The sequence below is a fragment of the Diadema setosum genome, chromosome 8 (genome assembly GCF_964275005.1).
Source record: "Diadema setosum chromosome 8, eeDiaSeto1, whole genome shotgun sequence".
In the NCBI taxonomy this organism is placed as follows: Eukaryota; Metazoa; Echinodermata; class Echinoidea; order Diadematoida; family Diadematidae; genus Diadema; species Diadema setosum.
The window spans coordinates 1,763,177-1,783,507 of NC_092692.1; the positions used below are offsets into that span (position 1 = coordinate 1,763,177).

The following is a 20,331-nucleotide window of genomic DNA, read 5'->3' on the forward strand; positions in this document are numbered from 1 at the left end:
ATGGAGGCGAATCAGAATTCACGGACGGTGACCACCCCGACCAGCTGGACGGACAATGCCAACGTGAACGATGATGCCGACTCGGATTCCCCGGATATCAACGACTCTCATTCACGAATTCGAGTCCGACAGCCACGCGACCCTTTCAACTGCGTCTACGTCTCGCTCCTGCTTGCCGGCACGGGGTTCCTCTTGCCGTACAACAGCTTCGTCACCGCCGTCGATTTTTTTCACTCTCATTTTCCGAATACCACCATCGTGTTCGACATGAGCCTCGTGTACCTTCTCGTCGGTTTCGCGGCGGTCATGCTGAACAACGCCCTGGTAGTAAAGATCTCGGTGCAGCGGCGGATCCTGATGGGGCAGATCATGGCCCTCTGTGCTCTCCTCCTTGCTGCTTTCCTCGTCGTCGGTCTCGACGCCAGTCTGTCCCAACAGACCGCCTACACGGTCATCCTCCTCGCCGTAGCCGTCACTGCGTTTGGCTGCACAGGTAATGTCATAATAAGTATTTATAAATCATTTAATATCTGAGAAGGCAATCTGTACCTTTGTATAGATAGAAAGTAATCCTTATGCGTAATTATCGGTTTAAAAAGTCATGCAAATTAGAACTGCATGTCTGCGACATACACCGGACCTTTCCATCCCCCATATCAATAGTGGATTCAAAATATCCCTGAGAAATTATATTACCTACAGCTATAGTCGGTGTCTTAGCAGGACGTCGCTCACCCCGACTTTCTCTTTCCATACTTTTGTTATACATGCCCCCCCCCCTCCCTTTGCTTGTCTCGGGTTCTAACAATGTCTAATTTCGAATGTCTGTATGTATGGCCGGGTATAAAAGTGTCTGGTTTCTTTCACAAGGACACTGTCTTGGGACTATGGCTCAAATTGCCCTTGCCTAAATTCAAAAGTCGCCAAGCTCACTGCCTTGGCGTGTCATTACTGTAATGACTCGGCCATGATTAGATAACGTATAATAATAGTATCTGAATCAAGGCCTGCGAGCTTATTGGACAGTGACCCTCACGAGCGAGCTGTTTTCACTGTTCAAGTCATTTAATTTGCGCAAAAAAAAAAAAGTTGTTTAGTTCCGTATGTGGCATGCTCTTTGACGATAGGATGAATTATATGCACAATGCCAGAAAATAATGGATTCATGCAAACATAATAAACTTCCCTGCCCGTAATCAAGAATGTCCGCTCTCTGTTGCCTTTCCAGTTCAGCAGTCGAGTTTCTATGGCTACGCTGGCATGCTACCCAAGAGATTCACACAGGCCGTCATGGCAGGAGAAAGTGAGTTTGTCTTTTTTCACAATTTATTCACTTTAACAGGAAGGGATTGTGATACCCAACGGCGGAATTCACATTTATGATTATTAGATAATACTTAGGTTCATGATGGTGCTGCTCAAAATCATATGATGCACAGGACATCTAGTTGGCTTTATAGATAATAATATATCCCTATTGTCATTCCTTCTTGGATAAATGGAGAGATTTTACATGAATCATTCCTTTCTTGTAACATACAAGTGTTGATCTGCTCACATTGCTTAGCTTACAGAGTGAGAACATAATCAGTAGTATATCCTGGCGTAATTATGTTGCATGGACACAGTTATAGCAACGTATTTTATGAAAAGCCAGGAGTGCTGCCTGAATGCTGCATGTACCAGCTGGTCTGTATACTCAGTCAACACGGATATAAGTACACAGATGTGATTCATAAAGATCACACAGTCATGCATAGGTGTAAAACTCGAGTCTCGCTGCGATGGTAGCGTAGACGTCTCGATCATGGAGTCTGAAGAAGTCGCAGGAGAATCGAACATGTTCGATTTTATTTGAAGACTTTGTGCATTCTCCAGCTGGTCTCGAAGACGTCTCCGCGACATCTCCTTAGTTTCGGCCATGTCGCGGATACTAACATTGCCAGCGACACATTCGAGACGTCTTTGCGGAGACCGGTGGCGACCTATACGAGAGACAATGCGGATAAGTCGCAGAGACGTCTCCGAAACTGAAAAGACGTCTCGGAGACGTCTCCAAAACTTATAAGACGTCTCGGAGACGTCGCGGCGATGCCTGGGCGACTTCCGGGCGAATAAAGTTTTCACCTTGTCTGGAGACGTCCCGGACGTCACTCTGGAATTGTTTTCTTGGTGAGAGCACTTGTATAAAACCATTTTGTGGTCTCCACGAATAAGTGATTGCCAATTTGCGTGATTTACGCTTATATTTGTGCTTTGAATGCCGATTGGCACACAAACAAAGTTGCACATCCGCACACTGTCCAAAGTCCTAGCTGGCACAGAAAGGGTTAACATGAGACATTACACGGGGCATTGGGGTTTTGCAGTTTGTAAACCTTTGACAAAGCTAGCACGAAAATGAAAGAACAGAAAGACGAAACCAAACCTAACCAAACAAATACGACTTCGCATTGTACTACAGTGATACCATCTGTTACATTAGAGTTGTGATAGGCCTGCCAATCTCATCCTCTAGAGGTTATACAAGAGAAGCACGGAGGTAGTTATATAGAGGTGATGAACTTGGTGATGGTTTTCAGGGCAGTCCGAAGTGAGCAAACATTACAATCCTTTGTGTATCTGATAACGCTGTAGGTACTGCTGGAGTGGTGACGTCACTGAATCGCATCATCACTAAACTGCTTGTGCCCAATGAGAAGATCAACACACTCATTTTCTTCATGATCTCCGGCATCGCTCTTCTCTCGTGTCTCATCATGCACCAACTCGCCCGTCGGACTCGGCTGGTGCGACATTACACCAACGTCTGCCAGAACGCGGGCCTTGGAGAAGACGAAAGAAGCCTACAACTCAGTTCAGAGGCGAGTGTTGAGAACAATCTCGTCATCCTCTGAGTATTTCCGTTTTTTTTTAATACACTTGTATAGCATAAATCTTCAACATTGGTGGTTAGCTTCAATACCTCTACAAGCCCCACATCCAAGTAACAAGAAAGTTCTCCGCTGTTATTCGTGAGATCCCATATCGATCTAATAATATCGGTGATATGTTTACATCTCAGGTAGATCAGGCACGCTGAACTTATCACAGGTGTAACAGATCTGCAATGCAACAACATCATCATCAACAACAAAAAGAACTGCAAAAACAACAATAGAAGTAAAGGCCAAGAACAAGAACTTATCACACTCTGCACACAATATAATGGTGATGATGTATAGCTAATCCACGGGATTTGTTAAAATGTTTTTCTTCCAGTATGTCCAATATACAGTATTACCCTTTCCACTTAATCACAACCACTGTGACTGACACCAACGTAGTCTATAAAGGTACCGGGATAAAACGCACATAAACGACACACACCAAGAACCTATAGCACCAGGGAGGTAGCCATCTTCCCTAGCACTTGTAGCACTTGTTGCACACGAAAACAAGACAAAGGGTATCGACGGTCCCGTGACGACAATTTGCCACAGGCATAAACACGCCACACGTTCCATAGTAAGATGCAGCTATGTTATATGTAACATCTTTAATGAGACTATCAATTATGAATTCACCATTAACATTAACAGATTGCAGTTTTATCTTATCGAGTGGCTTCCCGGAATTTGTTTCCGCTTTACAGATCTCAGGAGCGTCTGTAAGTGTGGACAACGCTAGTCTTCAGAGCGACACCACACGAAGTGACAGCGGGTCGCATTCACAGTCAAATACTGAAGTTATCACGATTACGCGGAAGCACCCCGGGCCGTTCTCCCTTTCCACCTGTTGGCGATCAATAGCTGGTAAGCCGCGGCAATGTGAATCGATTTGAAACCCAATCTTGTCATCGAAAAGAAATTGTGCGAGTTAATATACCCAAGAAGGAATTAGATGCATTAGTAGAAATCGTTCAGCAAGAAAATACATCACAACGGCTCTGATATCATTTTCCCAGGGATCAAACCACCTTGAGTGAATTTCACGCTGGAATAGAGGAATTTGTAAGTTTTCATCATGACTTGTCTCAACAACTTCCGTGGAAGTGAAACAAAGATAAACAAAAGTGCTCATAACGCATCACAAATCGTGCAGTCGCTGTAATGGTACTTGTTATAATCCTTCTCAAATGCCAGCTGCTAAAACGCCTAGCATCTGTACCTCTTTCTGGCTGCATATAATAGTTGCAACGTACTGCGGCCGATTTCATGTATCAAATTATTATCATTATCATAAATATAATTATCATTTTTATCCTCATCATTATTATCGGATGATAAGAGAGGAGTAGTATGGATTTAAACCTTAATGACCCAAGTAGGCCTACGGGGGCCAATCATATGCAGAGAGCGCACCAACATTCCACTTTACACGTTTTACATCAATTTCTAGAATTATAAATCAAACATGGTAGGCCTATGTGGTCAGTGTCGTCCGGAAAACCATGCGAACATACTCGGGTTCTCATCTGTAAAAGCGTATTGCGGCCCTGTTGAGACTGCTCTATATTCATAAATCAAATCATTTTTCCTTCACGGTGCGCCTGAAAACGTTTGGTTTACATTGTGCATGTATATTGTACAGATTAAATCAACACAAAGACAGGCGTATAGGCATTGACTACTTGTTGCGGTCTTAAAGACGTTTCTTTCCATCAATCTTTACCTAGCTGGGTTTCGAGACAGGTGGAGGCTTTCACGTGACATTTGGCCATACATGTTGTCTATCGGTGTGACGTATTACATCACACTTTGTCTGTTTCCTGGCATCGAGTCTGAGGTGGCTAACTGCAAGCTTCATGAATGGATGCCCATTATTCTCATGGCAATATTCAACTTTACGGATCTCTGCGGCAAGGTGCGTAAAAAATGCGCCTTCATCTCCCATTTCAAGTTCCACAAAATAAGTAAAAGGGATATCGGAATTGATGGTCTTTCTGAAAAGTGATGCATGTCGCGGAGGAGACCCAGTGGATGACAAGGTCCCTTGGATTTAATGAATTCGTTCATGATATATATATATATATATATATATATATATATATATATATATATATACACACATATATATAATACCACCTCAGTAATTCTTGCATGAGTTGTCCAAGGCGAGAACATTTTATGAGAAAAGTTCTACCATCAATAATGTAACTGCAAATGTGACGTCATTTACTGAGTTACTTTTGTAATGTCGTCACAACATTCAGCTTTTAAAATTGTTGTTTTTGCATTGCGGATTTTGGGCCGTGCTGGACAACGTTAACAATATTTTTTTTTTCAACGTTACGGTACCTTAGTTTGATGTTTTTGAAAATTATGACGATAATGTGCAAAGGAATGATATCTTCCATACCTAATTCTTGATTCTCTTTGGAATCGTCAAGGAGGCCCCACAATGTTTGTCCTAGGGTTCAAGGGCCGACCTCGTGGAAAATGATAAGGCTTCATAGAATAATTAAAATACTAGTATAATATATCATTTTATAAAAACTGAAGCCCATTAGTGACTGGAATAGCCTACTTGTTTGAACATAATTTTTTCAGTATAAAGGCCTACTCGTGGCGTTTCCTAAGTACTATGAAAGCCCAACTGGAAAATATGTCATGAATAGGCCTGCAGAACGAGGGCCTAATGATCTGAAAATTCACCCCCCCCCCCATTTGTTTTGCCTTCAACATGAATAGCTCATCGCAGCAGTGCCATACGACTGGCCACCCGGTCGTCTAGTATTGGCCAGCTGTGCCAGATTCATCATCGTCCCACTCGTTGTTATCTGTGTGGCACCACGAGCTCACCCTGCACTCGCCCATCCTTTCTGGCCCGTTCTCTTCTCCGCCCTCCTCGGGATTTCCAACGGCTACTTCGGCAGCGTGCCCATGATTCTGGCACCGGGCAAAGTTCCGGAAGAGCACAAAGAATTGGCAGGTAATTTTAATCTGAAATGTAGCGTGTGCTGAGCAAAAAATGGCAAAGAAAACAAGCCAATTTATCATTCCTGTAACATTATTGAAAACAACTTATCATGCAATATCTCAGTTAGCTGTCATTGTTATGATTTCGACAGTTCGTGCATTTTCACAATATCAACCCTATATTATGAGATAGACATGGGTAAGTGTGGCTTTCTCGCTATAGTGTTTTTTTGTTTGTTTTTCTGACTTTTGCATTTCTAGTGTGACTGCGCATGCTCTTTGAATAGTTGGTAGTAAATATATGCATGAGAAATATAATGCAAAAAGGGAAAGTTAACATGAGATCTTTAGCACAAAATGCACTGTAATATGTTTGTCGCAAATCAAGGGGTCCGTGTTTCTTCTTGCAAATATCCCAGGAGAAAAAGCGGTACATTGTAGGACCCTAAACATGTTATAAATGATCAATAAAATGAATCAAGTTTGTGATCCATTAAAATGGTAAACGATCTAGACTCATCACCAATGATACTGAAAATAAAAATGTGCGTAGCGTCTATCAATGGTACTATAGCTTCTTGTCGACTGCCCTGCATGGCGCAGATGAAGTCCTTACAAGAATAGATGTCGAGGCGAAAATTCTGGTGAGCAATGCTAGCCATCGCTCATCAGAATTTTCGGCTGTACTCTCCGGACTCCATCAGCGCCAGGGCCTTCGACAAGAGGCAATAAAGGGCTGACTCATTTTCATCTTCTTCTACAGGAAATGTCATGACCGTGTCCTACAACACTGGACTGACGCTGGGGGCAATCACTGCATATCTTCTCAAGTACATTATCGGTCCGTCCCAGCTGGGAAAATTATGCTACTTGTCCGGAAGTACTACCCCTCCATCACCAAGCGGGAACCTTGTGTCAATGACCTAATATTTGGTTTTCTTTAGTAGGCCTATACAGTTGTAGCGTTTTGTCAAGGCCCCTCGCTGTATGACGGCCATAACGGGCGAGCGAAGTAAGCGCCGGCTGAGCGCGACAGTGTCCAACTCAGCTGAGCTCACTTCGTTCGGCCCCATTCGATCACCACCATACAGCGAGAGGGCCTTGGCAAAAGACTAATACAGTCGCGGTATGAAATTGGATACGGAAAACAAGTACACTGTATAGCATACAATGTATTTCATCAAATGTCTTGTCTGTTGTAATGAAGCCATCGAGCCAATGTGGAATGTTGGGTCCAGACGTATTTTCGTCACGATGGTTCTAATTTCACTGGACCTGTTTGTAAGAAGTGTTTAAAAAAGTTATAGATTGTACGCCATGTCTTTATTTATTTCATTTACGCACAAATGTATTTCCCCTTTTTCAAGGGGGCAGGCGATGTATTTATAGATAGGCCTACCACGTGTGTACCGGTATAGGGCCTATCAGAGAGTAAATGTGTATGTGGACAAGTATTATGGCAAACTAAATCTACTGTACAGTCCGATCGACCTCAGTTATCCAGTCAACACCTTCCGGATCTCTGTATAATCCGAACAAGACGCGGGCACCCGATTCGCATTTTCATGCGTATCTGTACACCAAACAATGATATCTGGCAACCCCCCCCCCCCCCAACTTTTGATTATCTAGTTTACAGTGCATGGACCCTCATTATAAAAAGGACGGATATGTCATGTAACAAAACCCTCAGATGATTTTGCACGTCCCAACTCTTTTATATTTCTTTGTCTTTGTACGCTGATATACATGATGTAGTGAGAAACTTGATAAAACACTAAGTAACTGGCAGGATGGGTTTTAAGTCCACGTTATAACAAGGTTCTCCTGTCACTCCGCTACAGTGCACTTTATACCTACTACATGTACAATGATGTCGCTATAGAAGGAAAAGCATGCCGCTCTGAGCTATCTACTCGGGGAAATACGAGGGGGGGGGGGGGGGTTAGAGGAACATCCACGCTTTGATTATCTCTGCAAACTCAGAAGACATTGACACTAAAGGGCCTACCTAACTGGGGGACACTGCCGCGAGTGTTGCGACTGATCAGTCGCCGAGACTTAAAAGTGCGAGTCGACACGGGAGACCCAAAAATGGCTTGCGTGCTCTCGCCAGGATGTCTAGGGCGACGTTCTAGACATTATCTCAAAACAAGGGGACAACTTATCCACCCGGAAGTTGTAGGAACGTCGCTGGGACGTCTCTGAGACGTCTTCTCAGGTGTGGAGACCTCTCCGTGACGTTTTCTTATCGTCTCTGATAAGTCTCCACGAGTCTCCGCAAGACTGCGGAGTTGTCTCGGAGACGTCGCGGACAAACATGTCTCCGCGACATGACGCGACTAAGGAGACGTTGCGGAGACTTGAAAAGTCTCCGAGACCAGCCAGGAGTGGAAAACGTCTCTTCGTCTTCCCGGAGACCCGATCGGTCCCCAGGAGACGTCGCAGAGACGTGTCCGCGACAAGCGAGACCCGAGTCGCCACCAGATCTTCCAAACAATGATATAGGCCCTATACCCACTTACGTGTCTGCTTCTTTGGAGTCATTTATGTGCAATCATGGAAGCATATACAACTAATACATGTATCACATTATCGATAATCACAAGACAGTGAATTGACAATGGCTTGTGTATACACCAGCCCAGCACTGTCGTGCTCGAGTATATCCTGCTTTTCCGGCCATACCGCTAATAACTTTATTCAGCCATACCGCTTATTCGGATGGTCACAGGTCCCGACAGGACTGGATAACTGAGGTTTGACAGTACAGTATATGTGAAAATTCTGTTTTCTTCAGTGCTATGCCAAAGAGATCAAGCGAGTAATGAGTGTTGTAAGAATATTAAAATGCAGTAAGAATTCATCTCATGAACGCAAAAGACTTGCAAATGTAGGCTACTTTGTGTTATTAGGGATGGTATAGTATTGGTGGAGATGAGGATTGGGCATTTAACTTTTTGCTAGATACCAAGAAACCACTTATGAGATAATACGGAGCTATATGAACTTCGGTTTCAACCAAAAACGATATGATCCCTTTGGTAAAAAGCTCTGGTGCTGAAAATAAGGAAAGTACATACGTGGGCTGATGTATGGAACTTAAGAAAATATCAGCTGGATCAATAGACGTGCTGATGGAATGATCGAAGTCAATCACTTGTATGGGAATATAAGTGGAAATTGTGTTTATGCAAAAGTCTCTATTTTAACGAAGATGTTACATCTTGAACTCAAAGTATTCTGACTATACAAAGTAAGTGACTTAAAAATGCTGACCTTGAATAAAAAGAAACATACCTTTTCTCATAATGATCGCATATAACTCTATTAGACATAGGGACATGTTTGGCCTTTTTGCTGTTTTAATGTCACACCCCTCATGTATAAGTGGTAGCATTCGTTTGTTGCCAAACGAGGAAAAGTATGAATATTCTTGCTTCTTGAGACACAGTGATGTAGATTGATATCAGATTTATTGGCCAGTGTAAAAGAATTGTTTGAACTATGAATGATGACACATGTCAGAATCTCTTGCCACAGTACGTCTCCTGTTTTGGTTTGTCCCAAGGAAGTTGTCCAACATGATGACTACTTGGACAGAATGTTACGAGTCACAATAGCCTTTGCACCATAAGTCATTGTCTGCAAGCTGTGATCAATGCCATAAATTAATTCCCATGAGATATTGATTGATAACCTAATTCACTTTGCCATAAACCACACAAGATTACCTCTTCTCTTTCCTTAAAACGTCAGCATTCCTCTTCTGAACCTTTTGCTTGTTCTGACCCCTTGTTCAGATACGTCCACTCTTTCCTTACACATCGACGCACATACTGCAGGATGTAAACACATACTGAAATACACAAACTTACATCCAAACTGGACATGTCTCTGTAAAGGTAATCAGGTCTGAGGTGACATGCACTCTACACACAGTTATAGGCAGTTTGCATTAGACTTTAATAGATCCAGTAGACGCCATAGGCCAAGAAGTGGATGACCTTTGCCATGATGGAAAGCACACTGCCTTGACCAGTGCACCCAGTGTTTCATGCTGGCACAAGCGAAACAACCTGAAATGGTTGGTGCATTCTATCCCTTTTCTTTGCGTAAGAGAATGGAATTCCAAAGGTGAAGGACTGAATACTATCTTATCATTGATGGCACACTTCCACAGGAAGATGAAAATGATGAGTCTTTTTCCACCAAGTACTCACAGGGTGGCAGAATATTCTGTACCAACAGTCATATCTTCTTTGTATTGAGAGGAAGGAGAAAGCGATGCTAACGTACAGCTCCAAGTTTCAACATTCCTCTTCTGATCATGTTGACCCTTCTGACCATTTGTCCACCCATCCCGCCCTCAGCCACCATCTCCCTGTTCTGTAATACAGACTTTGTGTTCACCTTCTGGAATGCTTAAATCTAACTTGGGTGCAACTCTGTGAATATAAATCAGCCCCAAGATGACACCCATCATTAAATATATAGATACAGTGTTAGAAAATTGATACCAATTTTAATGAGCACAAAAAGAAAGAAAGACAAACAGCTGATAAATGTCTGCTTATGTCATAGCAATTTGTTTATTTTCCATGTTTAATTCATTCACCTTACTGTCTGTGACTAAGAGTTGAAATCATCTCTCCGGGTTATTGTGCAATAAATGATGTATATAATTTCAAAAAAATCACAATAGCTAACTCAGAGTAATACAATGTAATAAATGCTCATATTTGTAAATTGGTGAAGATATGAGCAAAGAATGAAAAGTTACATCCCTCCCGAGTCTGTGTCTGGTTTGTCACTTGTGAATTTCATGTGTGGATGCTACCTGATGATGCAAATTGTAAGCTGTGTCAGAAATACTGTATGATGGGTCTCACAATCAGTCAGTACATGCTTTTTATACTACATTTCTGGAGGGCAATATTATTCCACCAAAATTGACAAACTTGTTGTGAAATGACTTAAAAAAGGACAATTGAACAGGTAATTCTTGAATGATACACTTACAGGCACTGAGCTCATTTCAAAACAGCCATAAGCTTCTGTATGGCAGCTTATTTTCTACAGAGAGTGTCTGTTATTTACTTTGTTTGCTTCTTTTACAGACTTCTACATATACTGCAAGTGAATTGATTCCACTCAAGTCTATGCTTTTAAAATTTCAAAAAAGACAATTCTTTTGCAGGAAGGTGAAGACAATGTGAGATAATGATAAATCTTTCAACTTATCATTTTTTTTTTTCATATTACATTTCTATTCCATAATAGTGGATGAACCTTGAATCTTTCTTTGGGTATAAAATCAAAATAGCGACACCAGCAAAAACATCAACATTGCAGTCAATATATACTTTTAAATTTGTTTTTATTATCACATGTAATTTACAAGTTTAATAATGACAAACTCTCATGTTCATAATTGGTCTCTTGAAGGAAACAGGTGCAATCCATAAAATAGCAATTGCAAGATAACATTGCCATTCTTGTTTCTTCCATATCTATTTTTTTCCTCTTTGAAGGTTGGGGGAACTCACACATCAAGATTGCAGCACCACATATGGATCAGAATGTCAATAAAGTGTAGTTGACATGACTAATGTTCACCTCTGTGAGATAAGCCTTCATCAGCTGCAGAAGAAATAATCACTTCCCTCCTTAAGATTTAATGATGATAAGTTTTCCTCAAATCCACCACCAGTGAGGTCCTATATACAAAGAAAGAAACAAACAAGATACATATTAGATAGATAGATAGATAGATAGATAAACAGAGAAATAACTAAATAAAAAAAGATAAATAAATGAATAAAATGCATTCCCTGTGGAACGAAAAACAAAAAAGGTTATCTTCTACACTTAAGCATTAGAGTAATTCAAATTTATGTAACCTGTTCTACAGAATTCACACCACACAGGAAAATTAAGTGAACTCTTCTGACAATGTTACTGAAGGCAATTCAATTCTGTATACCTTGTAATGGGCCTTTGTTCGCCTGTCAAATTAGACAAAGGCAACAAAAGATATTCACTGACATATGCATTACAATGGTCATGCGATGGCTTTATTGTGAAGAGTAATGCAGTACATTTATTGAGGTTGTCAGGTTGAAGTTGTTTGTTTGGAGAAAGAGGGACTCAAGCACTTCGCCAAGGAGGGGTGGAGAATCAGAATGGAGACGCAGAGCAATGATACTGCAGGGTGGTCCACAAGGGGTTTCACCATGTCACTGCAACGCGCTCAAATTCTTGTCCAACATCCTCAAAAGCCAGCAACATGTGCAATATCCTCAAGAATTTGCAACAAGCTCAAAACAAAATGTATTCACAGTACACATGTGAAAAACAAAAGAAACATTAAGCTACCTGCTACTGAGATATTTGTGTGCAAAACATGAGAGAGAACATTGAATGCAAGCAGCCAAAAGAGAGATAAGCTGCGAAATATTGCGTACCATGTGCTCGTGATGTGCGCTCTGCGCATGTACAATTTCTGCAATATTTTCAGATTCTGAGCTTGCAACATGCTCAAATTTCAAGTTGTGGACCACCCTGATACAAGACAGTGAGATGACTCTGACTTCTCTCAGATCCATTTACATCACCCAAGTGAAATCCCTCCATGGTGACAACATGATCTCTATATCATTATATACCCTGTGGATGCATACTGACCTGTTTGACACAGATGATGAAGGGAGATGTCGCTTTTGTGAAGTGAACTATTGGAATCCTGGGCTTGGGTATTTGCTGTTCAGAAAAAGTGAAAGTGACAAAAAAAATCATGCTTTCAATCATCCCTCTATTTACTGTTGTGGTGTGTGTTTATAGGCAAAGGCATAGATGTAATCATACATGTAGAGATCTACATTAAATATATTTTACAACTTTTATCTTATTCTATTCATGGTGAATGTGAAATACTTTTTCAACATAATGAACTGGAAGGAAATATGCATAAGCATAACTGATACAATCCTGTTTCACATACCTCACTTTCTTCATAGATGTAGACACCTTTCTGAATCTTCTTTTCATCGACATCGCAAAAAGACTTTACCTGTAAGGGGGACAATGCAGAAATGATGAGAAGACAAGCACATAGACATGAGATGTTGGATAATTATTAAGCAAATACTGAGATTAATAATCTATTTGATATCTCTGACACCTCACAAACACTCCTCAAGAGCACTGAGTAATCTGCACACTAGTTCATGAGGAAAAAATATGTGATCTTAACAACCACATAAATGAGTAGATTTGATCGTAAGATTTACACAAACACACATTTGCACACACACATACTAGTGTACACAAACACTCACACATACATATCTGGTACATACTGAGTTAGTCCATTAGGGTAGATATAAACTCACAAAAATTAAGACAGCACTACACCTTATAAAACCGTAAATATTATCTTTGACGATGTCCTAGATATTCAGAACAGGGGTTCACTCCAAGAACATTTATGATAAAGGAAATAAATAAATGGAACAGAGAGATGGAAATATATGAAGACAGATGGAAAAGAGATAGAGGGAGAAAGATGGATGGAAATATTCTATAGAATATATGATAGAGACAGCAAAGGAAGTCTGACCTTCGCCCTATTCTCTGGTCTGAGGGACCGATAAAATCGTCTCCCTTGCTTCCCTGCATTCCAGATGGTGAACTGACTCCAGCCACTGAGGACAGTCTCTTCCAGGGATGACACCTGAATAGTCCAGATGGTGTCTCTAAAACAAAACAGAAAAAAACAACAACAACTTAGTCATTCAACCCTTAAAATCTTAATCATCTATCAATAAATCATCTAAATGGGTACAGAAAGATTGGAAAATCTTTAATTCATATCCTATTTATTTACTGTGCTACCCTGACTCACGTAAACAAATGTTCATATTCCAAAACTATATACAAGCTCAAATTCAAATAGTAAAATAAACAAACTGAAAGAAAACATTTACATTAAAGATATGTACACCCTGTAACAAGATGAGACTTACTGCTCATCTTCTGTGTATCACATGAATATGATTTCTTGTTTCAAAGTATTTTTAAGACTTAAATTTTTAAGTTTCTTGACTTTAGTGTGAATTTCATAAAATGCAATTATAGTGCATATTTGTAACTGCATTTACATGGTGTTTATTTGGCCAATGACATTCAAGCATTGATATAATATTATGACCTTTGACCCTAACCTGTGAACTGAATGAGTGGCAGCAGAGGGATGGTATCTGTAAGTCATCAGACAGGTGTCCACTCGGAAGAGCTCTCCTCCTCCCCGTAGGTGAGCCATGAAGAATATCAAGTCTTCAGGAACACCCTGCATAGGGGAGTATCATCAGTAGGCATATTGTATTTATCAAAGGTCAGCAAAGACAGTGAGTAAGGGAAGGGGTGAAGGAAAAACTGAGAAAGGAAAAAGAAAGAATAATAATGAAAGGAAAAGAGATAGAGATAATGAAATAATGAAAGAAAGAGCTTTTCACATAACAATGATGAAAATGTCTTATCTCTCTATTTTCATATCCATCACAAGCAAAGATTATGCTCCACATTGCAAACTACAGATACTTCTTTTTAAACATATGTTACACATATATATATGAGCAAAACAACAACAAAGATTGTGTATACATATGGAGTCAAACAGGATCTTACTTCTTACACAAACTATATAGGAGTTGTAGCTAGCTTTATGAAAATGCATAAGACCAAATGTTTGAATGATTCAAATCTTACATCCTGGGGATACCTGTGCAAAACTAATCTTAAATCTCACTTCACATCTACTGAGGATATAAGACATTCATATCTTCCAAAATTCATAGACAGGTGAGCCCACACAGCCCAGAATACCCCTCCTGAAAGATGCATTACTTACTTTTCCACCTTCATCAAACTTTCCAACTTTCACATAAACTTGTCTTGAACAGAACCAAGTAGGCATGGCTACAGTTGGACCATGTGATGTGTATATCTATTAAAACAAAACACAAAAAGGGAAAATACGAACAAATACATCAACCAAATGGAACATGATCAATATAAATCATGTTCATCACACACACACACACACACACACAAATGTTCCTTGTCATTGAATGCTGTATGCAAATCTATCTCGTCTTCGCACAACCATCAACCAGTCAACTCCAAGCACCAAGCTACACCTCCATCATTCACATTCATTTGGGATCACCAGTGCATTTCAACCTGCTCTAGCCTTCCATCCCAACTAACATAGTGACACCAAATGTTTATTTTCTTTCATTATGCTTTTCTTTCTTTACTCTGGAACAAACCTTTTTAATCCACATCTGTCAGCCATAAATGTTTTACATATTCTTTAGTTCTATTTGTTTGATGTCAATTTTCTGTAATATATGACTACAATCATGTGCTTAATTTTCTCATGCCATTTAAAAATTTGGGTTTAGTCAGGAAATATTTCAGATCTTTGGAACATAGGCATGCATATTAAATTCATTATCAATCTTCATTATCATTACCACCATCATCACAAACACCACCACTGACCACCACCACCACCACCACCACCACCACCACAACCACCACCACCAAATACAACCATCATCATCATCATCATCATCATCATCATCATCATCACCATCATCATCATCATCATCATCATCATCATCATCATCATCATCATCATCATCATCACACCATCACTAAAGAATCTACCCTGAAGATGTTTACTATCAATCAGAGACCCTTGATGCCAGCCAAAGCCAAGCTAATAGTCTCTACTTTGTTTAACTCTACTGACCTGTGTGTACAGCTGTTCAGGTTGCAGTCTGTTACACCAGTCAGTGAAGCGTGGTGTGGATCCCTCTGGCAATCTGCGGAACTGACAACCTACAATCTTCCAGGGTGAAAGAATATATACCGATATTCACTTTTAGTAGAGACAGAAGATGATTAGATATTTGTAAATGAATAAAATGAATGAATAAATACCTCATATCCCCTAAAATGTATGATCAATTATCAAAACAAAATCATTTGTGACTACCACTGGGAAAAAAAAAAAAAAAAAAAAAAAAAAAAAAAAAAAAAAAAAAAAAAACTTGTTGTCAACCTTATCATTTGGTGTTAGTCAGTTTATTTCAGTAAAGAAATGCTTGATGTTTAGAATAAGCACATACACATAACAAAGTTTTGAGTCTGAAAGTAACATTTGAGGAGTCAAAGGCTGTATGGGTGTAGTTAATAGCACTTGATAGCAGTGGAATACTTGTGCATGTATCAGAGCTGAAGAATGGGGACATCTGTGTTGTTACAGACAGGCAATCTTTACATAGGTAATACCACACTCCCCTGGACAGACTCTACATAGAAACTTTAGTGTAAGATACCTACAGCATTTGGTCTGGTCACTGCTGCAGCATACTGCATCTCAACTCGCCTGCTGTCCATCACATCATCCTGCCTTGAAGGAAAGAAGAGTGTGTATTTTCACTCTCTCACAACATTGTCACATACAAATGCAAATCAAGTACACAAACATAGCAAACTTTGGGACCATAAATGTGTAACAGGGTATTTTAACTACCATAGTCATACCTTACTGCTGTACATAGATATAAAACTGTATCCATTTTAAAGTCAATTCCTTCCTTCATCTAGACAATTTTGCTTCACATCAGCACGTATTTGTAACATTCTAGTGTCAGTACCAATAAATATACATATTTCCACTGCATAACATTATCTTCCACACTTGTGCATACACAGCACATTTGATTTTGGGATCCTGGTATTCAAGCCTCAGAGAATCTATTTAACCTCCTCAAGGATAATACTGACTCCTCCCAACTTCAAAACATAATAAAATATACTCATAATCATAAAATGAAAAAATCAATCTTGCTTTATGAAATTGTCATTTGTGATTGCTGAAAATGACGGAAATGCACCATATCCCCACTAACACATCCTTCAGTGAGGTAAAGTAGAATGGGCATGAGAGAAAAGAAATACTTATTTTGATGTGTTCTCTTCCATCCTTGAAATTTGCAACACTGTTAATTCAATTTTTAGGCATTTCAATTGGGTTTTACTGATTAATCAGAGCTTAATCAATAGCAATTAGGCAATCGACCTAGCATCTGCAGTCTTTTATTCATAAGGATGTAAAAAAAAAGAATGTCATGTCAGGAAGCACTAGGTTTACTTACAGCATCCAAGAAGCACAGGAATTGCCCACTGCTGGCTGCTATTGCTCTATTGCGAGCTGCCCCAACTGTCAGAAAGATGAAGACATGCCTTAAAATTATAAGTGTGTGGGAAACCTGAGAAGTGTTGACATAATATCATTCCATGAATACAAAATGCACTGATGTATATGAAATTGCTCTGCAAGAAAAGTCAAAATATATATAAAGCTCATGAAAGATACGGGAATTACATGAGGACAGTGCTATATTTGGGAACATCTCATCCCTACCAAGCTGTCGTTGTTTAGAATGGTCGCATATGTATTGACAGATGCATATCAATGACTGGTGCAATTCATAGATAATTCTTGTTACTGCACATTTCACTTTACCTGTCTCCTTTCAGGATTACAGGTGAATATTATAATGTTACTATCTTGTGCTACAAGCAAGACTTAACATTGAATCTAATTTACAGAGAAAATTTTATAAACTTCTTTAATTCATCATACCAGATTCTATAATTTACCAAAAAGAGTTTTGCACACTCTTTCAATGCCAAATCTGTTAGAAAAAAAAAAAATCATGCTGCATTTCTACGTGCGAAGATGCAACAGCGAGCCAGGACTGATTCATGTGACACAGATGTATTGTATTTCTCTTTCTATTATAAATCATTCTAGTCTTTCAAACACAAATGAAAATCAAACAAACACTTTTACATATCAAAATTGGTAGACCTACTTGTTATATCTCTCATTCACACTAAGTCAGAGTGAAGCTGTGCCTTATGCTTAACACATTGAGGAAGTTATCTCATTCCAATGTTTCTAATAATTTTTTAACTTGTGCAGACAGCGAAATACAGGGCAATGAAGTTCATAAGGGGGGAAGGAGAGAAAGAGAGCAAAGTTTGTCATCTCTTAGTTACCTCCAACTGGTGTCCCTGTGTGTCCACTAATCACAATATCAATACCAGCTTCAGTCATCTTTGGTTTGTATGTCTCAAGAACAGCCCGAGATTGGTCCTGTTAGGGGGAGTAAAAGAAAAAGTCAGTATAAGTTTTCAGACAGCCTGGTATCATTTCAACATTCTCCCTCTCTCTTTCTTTCTTTCTTTCTTTCTCTCTCTCTCTCTCTCTTAAAAAAAAATCTACATTGTATCTGATATGCACTGTTGACAGTTCCATCACAAATTCTAGTTATCACGTACGACCTTTATGACTTAAAAAATTGACAGGAATGGTGATGGTAACAGTCAAATCAAGACTGTATAGTTAGTTATGATGCTACAACTTACAAGAAAAAAAAACAGAAAGGGAAGAAGCAATGATAATAACACAAAAGCATCATGTACTCACTGTACTGGCATCGTCATACGCAGACAGCTGCATAGACCCAGAGAACTTCTGGGCGAGGAGCGATTCAAGACACTCGTCAAGCCACAGCTCCGCATTATGAACTGGGATGATAATAGACTGTGTTATGAGAATTAACAGAGAAAACAAAAAGAACAGGAGGGTGAGTTTGGCTTGTAAATATTCCATAAAATCAAGTTTTGATTAAAACTCAATTTTTGTCAAAACAAATAGATCATCATGGAAAGTGGACATGTGTGAATAACAAAAAATCAGAATGCGAACTTGCGACTATTTATCAGATGTTAGATGGATGAGAAGTGAAGAGGAGGCTTCATGAGCACTGCAGGGAGGGGACCTCTAGAGTACCCCAGAGGTGCTAATGAGGGGGAGAGTGCCTTGTGAATCGGAGCCCCCCTCATGAGTGGATTTCCCGGACTGATATGGCAGACACCTCATGACAGAAGTGTATATTCTTTATCTCTCTCTTTTAAATCCAGTTGCCTCTTAATAGCTGACCATTATACTGCATTTATTGTGAGGCACACATAACACACATCATCTCATCATCAATTATGTTTCGAGGAGCCTTATCAGCAAATAGACATGTAACTATAAAGAGATGATGGACAGCAAAGTGATACTACTGTACTGTGCTTAATTATGTGTAAAAGTAGAATTTAAAACAATAATGATGGTCTCTGCAAGACTCTGCAAGAGCCATGACTCTCCATCTGGAAGAATCTTCAGGAGTGAACACTAGTGAATAAGGCAGATTGAAATGATAGATGAATAGATAGATAAATATATCAAAGAAAAAGACGACTAATTTAGATCTAGCATCTGAATCAATATGAGACTGAGTAAATTATTCTTATTCTCAAGAATGACATTTAACTCATTCTCATTAACGAATGATAATTAAAGTTACATTTGAATTAACCAACACGATACTTCCTTTTGCTGACTTGCAGCTCGTTCTGTCATCTGCTATATGAGCCAACTGCAAGCGTAGTAGCATGTTCAGCCTTGAACCTTGAAGATAATCCTGATAATAGCAGCTTGTCCATGAAGCTAATCTAGTCTAGTCTGATGCAGTGATGGAGCACTTGTAAATTTTTACACTTTATACAATATGAAACCACATCATGTTGTACTGTCTACTACTGAGTATAGAGTCTAGACCATACTGCTGATTACTGCTGCCCTGCTGCTAACTGCACCAGCGACCCTAACACGTTCTGGTTACACAGCACCCCGCGGTTACCCTGCTGCATGCTAACTATGCACAGCCCAGTCGCTGTACGTTTGCTGTACGTGTGGCGTCTGGTCGCGCTAGCTGCTGCATGCATGCTTGACCGAACCGTAGAGAATCGGTCTGTATCTATCTGGTCGTCGGAGATATGTTCCTCGGAGACTGCATTTGGCTTCACGGATCCCCTCCTAGGAGAGTGATAATGTCAAAAAAATAAAAGACTCCTCCGGACAGACGGATCTTTCTGTCTAACAGGTTACATGCATGCATGCTTGCTGGTTGGTTGTGTGTTCCGGTACTCAATCATCACACATTACACAGATTTAAAGATATGGGACTACGCACTTCCATACTCTGCTTGGCACTTTAATACTCCTGTAGTAGTTTAGTAGTTAAATAAACGTTGGATAAATTGCGTCTTAACAGTTACATGAACAAATTAAGCACAATTAGACTACGTACTTAAAATATGGTGATACTCACGACATCAGCGCGTGGAGATAGCATTCTACAACGGTAGTATCGAAACTCGTTCGCCAAGATTGACTACTCGGTGAGTCAGGTGACATCCAAGAAACGATAACAACTGTCAGGTGACACCTACCACG

The 20,331-nt window shown here is 39.9% G+C and overlaps 2 protein-coding genes across 4 annotated transcripts; one reads left to right on the plus strand and one right to left on the minus strand.

The window, feature by feature from the left end:
* Positions 1 to 8,403, plus strand: LOC140231696 (equilibrative nucleoside transporter 4-like). Its single transcript, XM_072311849.1, has 8 exons — positions 1 to 493; positions 1,229 to 1,303; positions 2,638 to 2,870; positions 3,635 to 3,794; positions 4,658 to 4,845; positions 5,673 to 5,913; positions 6,664 to 6,814; positions 8,166 to 8,403. Exons 1-8 carry the CDS (start codon positions 1 to 3, stop codon positions 8,401 to 8,403), a joined length of 1,779 nt encoding a protein of 592 aa, XP_072167950.1.
* Positions 397 to 20,285, minus strand: LOC140232403 (queuosine-tRNA galactosyltransferase-like). Of its 3 annotated transcripts, XM_072312532.1 has the most exons (13): positions 20,207 to 20,285; positions 18,472 to 18,588; positions 18,042 to 18,138; positions 17,132 to 17,196; positions 16,314 to 16,379; positions 15,721 to 15,816; positions 14,812 to 14,907; positions 14,126 to 14,250; positions 13,522 to 13,657; positions 12,904 to 12,972; positions 12,588 to 12,662; positions 11,520 to 11,620; positions 397 to 485 (listed from the first exon to the last, which is right to left on the minus strand). In XM_072312532.1, the coding sequence occupies exons 1-12, from the start codon at positions 20,228 to 20,230 to the stop codon at positions 11,540 to 11,542; spliced, it is 1,047 nt and encodes a 348-aa protein (XP_072168633.1). In that variant the 5' UTR covers positions 20,231 to 20,285; the 3' UTR covers positions 397 to 485; positions 11,520 to 11,539. The 3 variants fall into 3 exon arrangements, with proteins under 3 accessions (XP_072168633.1, XP_072168632.1, XP_072168634.1); XM_072312531.1 differs by lacking the exon at positions 397 to 485 and having other exon boundaries at positions 10,459 to 11,620; XM_072312533.1 differs by lacking the exons at positions 397 to 485; positions 20,207 to 20,285 and adding an exon at positions 19,423 to 19,445 and having other exon boundaries at positions 10,459 to 11,620; positions 18,472 to 18,572.
* Between the last annotated feature and the right edge of the window lie 46 nt (positions 20,286 to 20,331).

Bases quoted from the DNA above. Each gene is read 5' to 3' on its own strand.
- LOC140231696 (XM_072311849.1), top strand. From the start codon at position 1: ATGGAGGCGAATCAGAATTCACGGACGGTGACCACCCCGACCAGCTGG. The intron at 494-1,228 runs GTAATGTCATAA...TTGCCTTTCCAG, and splicing joins CACTGCGTTTGGCTGCACAG to TTCAGCAGTCGAGTTTCTAT. The intron at 1,304-2,637 runs GTGAGTTTGTCT...ATAACGCTGTAG, and splicing joins GGCCGTCATGGCAGGAGAAA to GTACTGCTGGAGTGGTGACG.
- LOC140232403 (XM_072312532.1), bottom strand. From the start codon at position 20,230: ATGCTATCTCCACGCGCTGATGTC. The intron at 17,197-18,041 runs GTAACTAAGAGA...TCTTTCTGACAG, and splicing joins CACAGGGACACCAGTTGGAG to TTGGGGCAGCTCGCAATAGA. The intron at 12,973-13,521 runs GTCAGACTTCCT...TCCCCCTTACAG, and splicing joins GACCAGAGAATAGGGCGAAG to GTAAAGTCTTTTTGCGATGT.